Source organism: Numida meleagris, chromosome 18 (genome assembly GCF_002078875.1).
Source record: "Numida meleagris isolate 19003 breed g44 Domestic line chromosome 18, NumMel1.0, whole genome shotgun sequence".
Lineage (NCBI taxonomy): Eukaryota > Metazoa > Chordata > Aves > Galliformes > Numididae > Numida > Numida meleagris.
In genome coordinates, this window is record NC_034426.1 from 4850604 (window position 1) to 4860424 (window position 9821).

Here is a 9821-nt window from a genome sequence, read left to right on the forward strand (position 1 = left end):
AAACTTCTTCATTTTCCTTGTGTTTCTCTTTCTTTTCCTTAATGCAGGGAAAATACCATCATTCAGGGGCTAAATATTCCCTGTTTGGAAACAACTTGTGCTGGGGAGGGTCCAGCAAAGCCTGTCTGAGATTTCCCCTTGGCCACATCCAGCACAGTTTGTGCTACCACAGGTGGGTCCTGGGGCAGCACCATGCCATGCAGTCACCAGGGTGGGAGTGGGGCTCAATATGGTTTGGCAGCGAGGATTCAGCTTGTCCTGCTCAGGGCCAGAAGACCTCAGGGTGTGGGGATGAGATGGGGGAAAGGGATCCAGGGAGGAAAATCAGAGCCAGGAGCCTAGACCACCCCAGGACCATCTGCTTCCCCCTGCTCCCTGGGTTGGGTCAAGCTGGAAGTGGAGAAATTAAACCAGTGTTGGGCTGATGGTGGGATAGGGCACAGAAACACAGAAAATCCCTTTCCTCGCACCCTGGGACATCTCGCAGCCTCCTTGCTGCACCCCATGCACACACACGTCATCACAGCAATGTGGGAGATTTCTGCAGCCAAAAGCTTGAGACTGATTTCTGGGAAATAGGTTTGGAGAAGAGAAACCAGAGGGACGCTGGATTACAGGTGCTGTCCCACCATGGAGGTGGCCACAGCTCCCCGGGGGGATGATCACAGCCTTGACCAATATCCATAGACCTGAGACCTGTGCCAGCAGGGACTCACATCCATGCACATCTGCCAGCAGCTGGAACTGCCTGAACTGGGGGAGCAGGGGATTTGGGACAGCTGTGGGCAGTCAAAGACCACCGGGGAAGCCCAGTCCAGTCTCTGCTATTTCCCGGCTCATCGTGGCCAAGAACATGTGCTACTGCTCTGGCCTTGGGGACAGGAAGTGGAAACACCTGCCCAGCCTCTCCCAGCCCCACAGGGCTCCAAAGTCCCCTGAACCAGCACGGGGCCATGCACGTGCCTTCTGCAGCCGAACAGAGGCTGTTTATGGCTTTTTGACAGCGTGTCAGGACTGTGCTTGGCCATTTGCCTCCCCACTGGGACACAAATCAGTGGGATGCAATCCTTTACTGTGCTCCCAAGGGACTGGCAGCTGCTGCCAACTGCGATGTTTGTAGGGAGCATGTCTAGCTGCCTGGGACCCTGCACAGCTCCTGGGCACTGTTCTGTCCCACGTGCCTCACTGTGGCTATACAACCTGCCTGGGGATCGGGGTGCAGAGCCGAACTGGGGGTGTGACCTGGCCACCAGACCCAATGTTGCAGGAAGATGCTTGGAAAATCCCAAGCCCCTCAGAGTCTGGGAGCAGGTTTTTCCTCTTCAAGCTGCTCTGGGAGCAGAAGGATATCACCCACCCTCTGTACTTTGGGACATGTCCAGCGACAAGGTCCTCCCCCTGCCTACACAACTACTGACCTCATAGGAGCCAGCACTGCTGCAGCTCCATAAAAGCAGCCCACCGGATCCCATCCCAAGCAGAAGGGAGCGCGGAGCAGCCAGCAGCCCTCCTACAGCCCGACATGGCCAAGGCAGCTGGGGCCTTCTGTGTCCTTCTCCTCCTCACTGCGCTGTGCTGCCAGAGCATGGCTCAGAGTGAGTGCGGCCACCTGTGGGACTGGGGATGGGGTCACCCGGGAGAAGGGAAGGGTGCATGGGGTTTGCTTCATGAACAAGTCCTGAGCCTCCAGGCTGAGCTGAGCTCTTGTTCTTCCCCCAGGAGCACCGGCTGTGCCTGACAAGTGCTGCTTCAACTTCCATACCAGAAGGATCAAAATGGACAACATCGTCGCCTGCTATGCCACCAGCCCCCAGTGCCCGCACCGGGCTGTGATGTGAGTAGCCCTGCCCTCCGGGTGGCATCAGCATGGCAGTGAGTGGGTACTGCTCAAGGACTCACTGCCCTCAAATGTCCTGGTTAATCCAGGAAATCTCTTTCTTCTCTCTGCCCAGCTTCAGGGTGAAGAATGGCAAGGAGATCTGCACCCCAGCAGACAGGATGTGGGTGAAGAGGTGCCAGCAGAGGTTCCAGGTCAACTCCTATTCCATCCCCAGCTAGAACAGCCATGGGAGCAGCACAGGGCCCTTGGAGGTGGCTTCATCACAGAAGTGGGGACACCAGGAGCAATGGGGACACCAGGAGCAATGAGAGTCCTCCCCATCTCAGCCCTGTGCTATAAGGATAAGCAGCACTCACCTCTCTATTTTCTTTCCATCCATCCCACTGTGAGATCCTGGAGCTCTCAGCATCACTGTGCACAGATAGCTCCATATCTCCTGCATCTCTCACTCTTCTCCACCCTGAGACCATGGCTGGACTGGGTCTTAGGCAGGGGATGACTGCTTTGCGTGTCAGTGTCACTGTGCTCCTCGGGCTTTTTGCAGTGCAGGGGTTAATACGGAATAGCATCACTGATGTTTCTTGTACAGCACTGTGAAAAGAATTAAACTCAACCTTGTGCATGCAAACATCCGGCTGTGCAAGTGTCTGGGGAGCAGAAGAGTTCCTACTCTTGGCTTGCTTTTGGTATGGAATGTCAGCTGTGAGTGCTGATGGATGAAGGCTAGGAAGGGATGAGACTGTGGTCATTCTTCTCAATTCCTTTTTGGGAAGGATCGGGGGGGGCATAGGGTCAAGCCATGTCCACATGGGACCTGGGGAAGCCACCTGCAAGAGGGGCAAGAAGTGGGCACAGCTCTGGGTGCCAAACCTGCAAGGAGGGGTCTTCCCCTGCCCCTCATCAGCCAACCCCAGACAAAATTCAACTTGAGCTGCACGGTTTGTCCCTGGTGGCAGCTCACATGACAGGGCTGCCACGAGTAGATGCAACGGGCATGGCCGCTGACATGGTCACCATGATGGGCACAGCCACCACCATGGTTGCCATGACAAACATGGCCACAACCATGGGTACAGCCACCACTATGGGCACTATGAGGGACACAGCCACCACTATGGGCAGCACTATGGGCACAGCCACCACCACCATGGGCAGCACCATGGGCATGGCCACCACTATGGGCAGCAATATGGGCACAGTGACTAGCATGGGCGCTGTCATGAACATGGCCAACACTACGGAAAGCACCATGGGCACAGCCAAAACCATGGGCACTTGGCACTCAGCCATGAGATCTGGGGTGGGCTGGCATGACCCTGGATGCAGTCAGTGCCAAGCCAGTCACCTCAGCACAAAACTGCAAGAGCAGCATCACAGCCAGGATGAGTGTTGTACATAAGTTAACCCAGGTCTTCAGTGAGCGTGACTATCATCCTGTGTGGTTTGTCAGTGGCAGCAGCTGAACCTAAAATAGACTGCAGGCTGCTACGCATCACAGCGGCACAGAGCTGTGCTCACCAGACTTTCCAGCAGCCCTCCTGCACCACAGGCTGGGTGTGAGGAGGGGCTGGAACAGCACCAGCCAGAGAGAGGAATTTCCATTCCCCAATTGCCCTTTAGTAATAGCGACGAGTGGTTCTTCCCCTGGGGAGAGTCCAGAGCTGTCATGGAAATCCTGGCCAGGGGCTATATAATGCTGAGGTACAGGCAGGTAGCACTCAGCAGCACCAAACCAGCAAGAGCTACTGGTTCTTGGAGCTGACAGCCACCCAGATTGGACATGAAGGTCTTCTCCTTGGCTATGGTCACTCTGCTGCTCGCTGCTGTCTGGACTGAGAGCTGGGGCAAGTCCTGTAAGTACCAACACGGAGTCTTAACCCATGTCCTGCTGCAGGTTTGGGGATGGGGATAGAGGGATAGCTTCAGCCCCTGCTTCTGCTGTGGGCTTTGGGTGCCAAGGGGTCAACAATGGCTTGGAAGGTGTTTGTTAATGACAGCTCATTCCTGGGGACTTCTTGCCAGAGAGGAATATGGGGGCAAACCTGCGGAGCTGGAGACATGGCAGGGATCCTCATAGTGGGGGAAGCAGCTGGGGTCAGGTATGGGACATCACCAACCCCTTCCTCCTCTCAGTCCGCAGCCCCTACAGCTCCTGCTGCTACAAGAACATGTTCATCAAGAAGGAAATCAATACCTCACTCATCAACAGCTATCGGGAAACACCCCCAAACTGCTCCCGCAGAGCCATTATGTGAGTCCCTGAGTCCCCAGACTTCATCCCAAACCTCCCTCCCCCAACCTCCCATGCCCAACCTTCCTCCACCACCCTTCCTCCCCAGTCTTCCTTCCCACCACACTCCTTGCCCCCAGACACCTTCCCTGTGCTTTCACTTCCCACCAGGGATGCCCAAAATAAGCCCCTCAGGGTGCTGAACTCTATCCACGTGTTCCTCCTCCCCTCGTTGCTTTATTCCAAATCTCCCAGCAGCCCCTCATTTCAGCAACAAAAATGGGACGGAAACCAACGTTTAGAAGGGATTTGAGGCTGCTAAAAGTCAGAAGATTTTGGGGTGCTGGGGATGATGCCACAGGGTAAGGGAGGTCACCCCAGCTAACCCATCCCTCTACCAACAGCGTGGAGCTGAAGAAGGGGAAGAAGTTCTGTGTGGACCCTGCAGAGGGCTGGGTTCAGCAGTACCTGCAGAGAAAGAAGCTGAGCAACACCTCAACGTGAGCTGCCACCAACACCAGCTCTATTTCTTTGTACCCTACCGTTACCTGTCAGTGCCTGAGGTGTCTCGTTAACTTATGGAGCCAGCTCTGCCTCATCCCCATCTGTCCCACTTCACACTACTGTACAGCCCTACTGGGATTTAATAAAGCTACTTGCTCTGACCTGCACCTGTGTGGCTGGAGTGAGATACGAATCCGGCACTGGGAAAGAGGGGTTGTGGTGGGCAAGGCATCAGGGGACGTGAAACCAGAATGGGGAGGGTAAAGAAGAAGGCTGGTCCTGTGTGTCCCCAGACCAAGTAGACCCTGCCTGGTTGCGGGGTGAAGGATGCTCTGCACAGATGTTCACTCCATGGGATGGAGATTTGGGCTGATGTCAGTTGGCAATGGAGAAATTTTGGGTTTCAGGGGATTCACTGCAGGGTTGGTGCAGAGCAGCAGGGTGGATGTCACAAGGCTTCAGGCTCTGACCAGTCCCCACTGGGCACTAAAATGGAATCTGAAAGCAGTGGTCCAGAGGCAACCACTTCCCCTTTTGCAGCTTTATTTCTCCACTTAAGCAAAACTGCAGGAATTCTGAAATAATTTTCTAGTTCTTATGCACTCATCTTTATTCCTTGAAACCCTGAGCCCGCCCAGCGGGCAGGGGATAAAAGTGGCAGCGCAGCAGGGGCCGAGCACTGTGCAGAGCAGAGCCCCGCAGCCACCCAGCTCCAGCCCCGCTCGCCGTGCCAACGTCCCGCAGCACCATGAAGGGCTCCGCAGCCGCCCTGGCCGCTCTGCTCCTCCTGGCCCTCTGCTCCTCAGCCGTGGCCCATCTGGGTGAGTCGGGTCTCTCTGTGTCCCTGCGGCTGAGTGCCTGTCCCTGCCTGGGAGCCGAGTTCCCATGGACAGGACCGTCATGGTGGGCTGTGGGGGACTGCCACCAGTGCTTGGAGCTGGTGCTCAGCCTTGGAGATGGTGTCTCTTGGGGTGTCCCTGGAGGATGTGACACAACGGGGTGAATGGATGATGGGAGATCCTTGTAAAGCCCCAGGTCGAGCATCTGTGGGGTCTCACCAGGGCTCTGTTTCTCTCTCCCCACAGACGGCGTCTCCACAACCTGCTGCTCCACCTACATTCAACATCCCATCCCAAGCAACTTCATCGCATCTGCCTTCCCCACCAGCAGAAAATGCCGCCTGCCGGGGGTGATGTGAGTATCCAACCACAGCCGGGGTTTGCAGTGTGACACCACAGCCGCATGCCGCAGTTCCAATGGTGGTTGGGAGGGGATGAGAGTGTGGTTAGGGACACGTGGGTGCTGCCCACAGGACCAAGCATTCTCTCAACTCAACGCTGGTTTTCTCCCTGCAGCCTGGTCACCAAGAAGGGGAGGGAGATATGCGCAAACCCCAAGGAGTCCTGGGTGCAGAAACGCCTGGAACTCTTCCAGAACCAAGAAAACTGACCTTTTACAGAATCATAGAATCATAGAATGGATGGATTGGAAGTGACCTTACAGCACACCCAGCTCCAACCCCTGCTCTAGGCTGCTGCCCCCCCCCCCCCCCCCAGATCAGGCTGCTCAGGGCCCATCCTTCCTGGTCTTGGGCACCTCCAGGGCTGGGGCACCCACAGCTCTCTGGACAGCAGTGCCAGGGCTTCCTCATCCTTCCCTCCTACTTCCCCATCAATACTAAGGAAGTGAAAACACAGAGATGATTCAGAACGCAACAAAATGCTTGTTGAGGAGTCAGGAGCTCTGATGCCTAAATAAAAGTCTTGCATTTGAAAACACTTGGTCTCTCTGTTGAAACCCACCACCATCCAGGACAGCTCCATGGAGGCAGCCAGGCTGCAGATTTAAGGATGCCATGTGTAGCTGTTCACTTCATGCAATGCTGATTTGGGCTGATGTCAGATGGCAGGGGAAAAATTGGGGGTTTGAGGGGATATGGCGTTTGTTTTTCATTTTGTTTTGTTTTGTTTTTTTCCCGAGGAAAAAGCAGGGAGTTCATGCAGATGGCTGCAGAAAGAGGGGTGTGTGGTGGGAATGAGGACATCAAATAATCAGCAGATTGCTGGCAGGGATGAAGAAATTGGATCACATGTGCTGGGCACTCATGTAACCAAATTCCCTAGAACCAAGAAGTGCATGAAAACACAGCTGCTTTTGAGCTTGTGGAGTGCAGTGAGGATGGAGTAGCTGTCATCCACCCAACTCCCATCAGGGCTGCAGCCATGGAGTTCCACATCCCAGCCTGGCTCTCACTGCGGGGTCAATGCAGAGCAGCAGGGTCAGTGTCACGAGGCTTTAGGCACCAGCCAGTCCCCACTGGGCAGTAAAATGGAATCTGAAAGTGGTGGCCTTGTGGCTGGTGCTTCCCCTTTTGCAGCTTTATTTCTGCAGGGATTCTGAAATAATTTCCTAGTTATTATGCATTCATATTTTTCCCTTGACACCCTGTGCCCGCCCAGCAGCCAGGCGATAAGATTGACAGCGCAGCAGGGGCCGAGCATTGTGCAGAGCAGAGCCCTGCAGCCACCCAGCTCCAGCCCCGCTCACTGTGACCGCGTCTCACAGCACCATGAAGGGCTCTGTAGCAGCCCTGGCCGCTCTGCTCCTCCTGGCCCTCTGCTCCTTGGCTGTGGACTCCTCTCCTGTTTATGGTAGGGGTAAGTAGGGTCTTACATTTTCCCCTCAAGGCAGGAGGCTTGAGGGGAAAGCTATGGTAGAGCTATGGGTTCTGGGGAATCCCCTCGTGGTGTGGACAATTGCCACCAGTGCTAAGGCTCAGGTTTGGAGATGGGGTCTTCTGGGGGGATATGACATGAGTTGGGGGTGTCTGATGGCAAATCCTCAGGGAGTCCCAACTACAGCATCTCACCAGAGCTCTGTTTTTCTGCCCCCACAGGTGACCCCCCCACAGCATGCTGCTACAGCTATGTGTCACGCCCCATCCGTTACAGACTCATTACTGCTGTCTATGTCCTTAGCAGCGCCTGCCCCCAGCCAGCAGTGATGTGAGTACCCAGCCAGGGTTTGGGGTACAACACCACAGGTGGCCGGGAGGGGATGGCAGTGTGGCTTGGGACATGTGGCTGCTGCCAGCAGGACCCAGCACCTCATAGCCCCAACGCTGCTTTTCTCCCTGCAGCCTGGTCACCAAGAAGGGGAAGCAGATATGCGCAGACCCAAAGCACTTCTGGGTGCAGGCGCTCCTGGAGCTCTTCCAGAACAGAATAACTGCTATCCCAGCTGCTGTGAAGGAAGTGAAAATGCAGAGATGATGCAGAACACCTCAAAATGCTTGTTAAGGAGTCAGAGGCTCTGATGTCTAAATAAATCTCTTGCATTAGGAAATAAGGAATTTTGAGGTTCCTGCGACGCCAGCCTGTGCCTGTGCCCCCAGGGACGGGAGTCTGTGAAGTCATGGGGTGAGTGGGCTCCGACCCCAAAGCCATGGCGACCTGGCGCCTTCATCCCCTCCTTCCAGCTGAGACGGACGTTGGCTTAGAGATACTGGTTAAACATAAATTGTTGCTAGCTAAGCATGTATATTGCTAATTAATTAATTTCTAACACTTGCTTACTCAACACTCCGCCATTCTTTCTGGACACCTGTTCATCCTTGGATAGAGGTAAGAGTGGAAGGAGGATAGAGGGGGGCATCCTGATGCCTGCCTCTTGTACCCCAACCTACCCACAGAGTGAGGCAGTTCGGCCATGTCTGGAGGCCCTGGCTTCTCTGATGTTTGACAAGTCTGCTTTTCTTTTGCTGGGGGTCTCTACTCCAAACAGAACAGCCTTACAACATGCATTCTAGTCCCATACTACTCACAACTATTACAGTTTCACAAGTGAGAAGTGATCACATAATTCGACAACTATATTCCGGAAATATGTTACTGAAATATATGGTATTTCTACTTTTTCAAACTAGCTGTTTCTAAGGGCAAGTTACAAAATACATTGTGCTCAACTTATTAAGATCAATTCCCTTTTTAAAATATCTAATGCAGAAATAACATTCAATCCCTACAAGCTGATCTTGAGTCCCAGCGTGCCCAGGCAGGCAGGAAGGCCAACTGTCCACCGGGGTGCACCAGGCCCAGCACTGCCACCGGGCGAGGGGAGGGGCTGTCCCGCTGCGCTCTGCGCTGTGCGGCCCCATCTGGAGCACTGGGTGCGGGGTGGGGCACCACGGTGTGAAAAGGGCTATAAAACCGTGAGAGCGCGTCCACAGGAGGGTACTCCTGATGGGGAGGGGTCTGGAGGGCAAGGGGTGCGAGGAGCGGCCGAGGTGCCGTGGTTTGTTTGGCCCAGAGCAGAGGAGGCGTAGGGGACACCTCATGGCGCGGCAGCTCGGCATGGCGGCCGCGCGGCAGCTCGGCATGGCGGCCGCGGTTCCCTCATGGCGGCTGCAGCCGCAGTTCCTCGCGGGAACGCAGGGCAGCGCTGATCTCTGCTCTCTGGGGACAGCGACGGGGCCGAGGGAACAGCACGGAGCTGCGTCAGGGGAGGCTCGGGCTGGATAGCGGGGAACGGTTCAGCACCGGAGGGCGGTGGGCACGGCCCCGAGCTGCCGGAGCTCACCGAGCGTCCGTGTGACTCTCCCTGACACACGGCCTGATGTTCGGCTGCTGCTGCTGTGCGGAGCCAGGAGCTGGGCTCCGTGAATCCCGTGGGTCCCTCCCGACTCGGGATGTCCGATCATCGGCCGGCTCCTCTCTCAGCCTTGTCTTCCCCGGGCTGAACAGGCCCAGCTCTCTCAGCCTTCTCAGCTCCCGGTCCGCCATCAAATCTGCAGCCCTTCGTTGCGCTCCCTCTGGCAGCTCCATGCCTCTCTAGAGGGGCGATGCGCAGGGCCCCCCAGCTGATGTTGCCCTTCCCCAGGGCCAAGCTCTGCGCGCTGCCCTGTACCGCTTCTGCTGCCCACTCTGCCAGGACATGCAGACCTTCCAGGCAGAGATGTACCGCCTCGGCATCAAAATCCCTGACAGGTCAGCACCCATCGCCCTGCCACCGCCCAGCCCCCTCCTGCCTCCCCTCGCGCCACACTCAGCTGTCCCCGGCTCCCTCTCACAGGGATGCAGCCTGGGAAGAGGACAGAGCCTTCAAAGACCTCTTGCAGAGGCACAGCTCCTGTGATGCCAGCCCGTGCCTGTGTCCCCAGGGACGGGAGTCTGTGAAGTCATGGGGTGAGTGGGCTCCGACCCCAAAGCCATGGCGACCTGGCGCCTTCATCCCCTCCTTCCAGCTGAG

The 9821-nt window shown here is 56.1% G+C and overlaps 4 protein-coding genes across 5 annotated transcripts; all 4 read left to right on the forward strand.

Moving 5' to 3' along the window:
* On the forward strand, positions 1439 to 2682 carry LOC110407867 (C-C motif chemokine 13-like). The gene is made up of 3 exons (XM_021416058.1): positions 1439 to 1595; positions 1720 to 1834; positions 1953 to 2682. Exons 1-3 carry the CDS (start codon positions 1523 to 1525, stop codon positions 2056 to 2058), a joined length of 294 nt encoding a protein of 97 aa, XP_021271733.1. The 5' UTR covers positions 1439 to 1522; the 3' UTR covers positions 2059 to 2682.
* CCL1 (C-C motif chemokine ligand 1) lies at positions 3465 to 5139 on the forward strand. Its single transcript, XM_021416059.1, has 3 exons — positions 3465 to 3693; positions 3974 to 4091; positions 4475 to 5139. Exons 1-3 carry the CDS (start codon positions 3621 to 3623, stop codon positions 4572 to 4574), a joined length of 291 nt encoding a protein of 96 aa, XP_021271734.1. The 5' UTR covers positions 3465 to 3620; the 3' UTR covers positions 4575 to 5139.
* Positions 5218 to 6355, forward strand: LOC110407869 (C-C motif chemokine 3-like). The gene is made up of 3 exons (XM_021416061.1): positions 5218 to 5395; positions 5660 to 5768; positions 5930 to 6355. The coding sequence occupies exons 1-3, from the start codon at positions 5323 to 5325 to the stop codon at positions 6021 to 6023; spliced, it is 276 nt and encodes a 91-aa protein (XP_021271736.1). The 5' UTR covers positions 5218 to 5322; the 3' UTR covers positions 6024 to 6355.
* LOC110407866 (C-C motif chemokine 4-like) lies at positions 6905 to 7919 on the forward strand. 2 transcript variants are annotated; one of them, XM_021416057.1, is made up of 3 exons: positions 6905 to 7225; positions 7471 to 7579; positions 7714 to 7919. In XM_021416057.1, the coding sequence occupies exons 1-3, from the start codon at positions 7144 to 7146 to the stop codon at positions 7844 to 7846; spliced, it is 324 nt and encodes a 107-aa protein (XP_021271732.1). In that variant the 5' UTR covers positions 6905 to 7143; the 3' UTR covers positions 7847 to 7919. The 2 variants fall into 2 exon arrangements, with proteins under 2 accessions (XP_021271732.1, XP_021271731.1); XM_021416056.1 differs by having other exon boundaries at positions 6941 to 7231.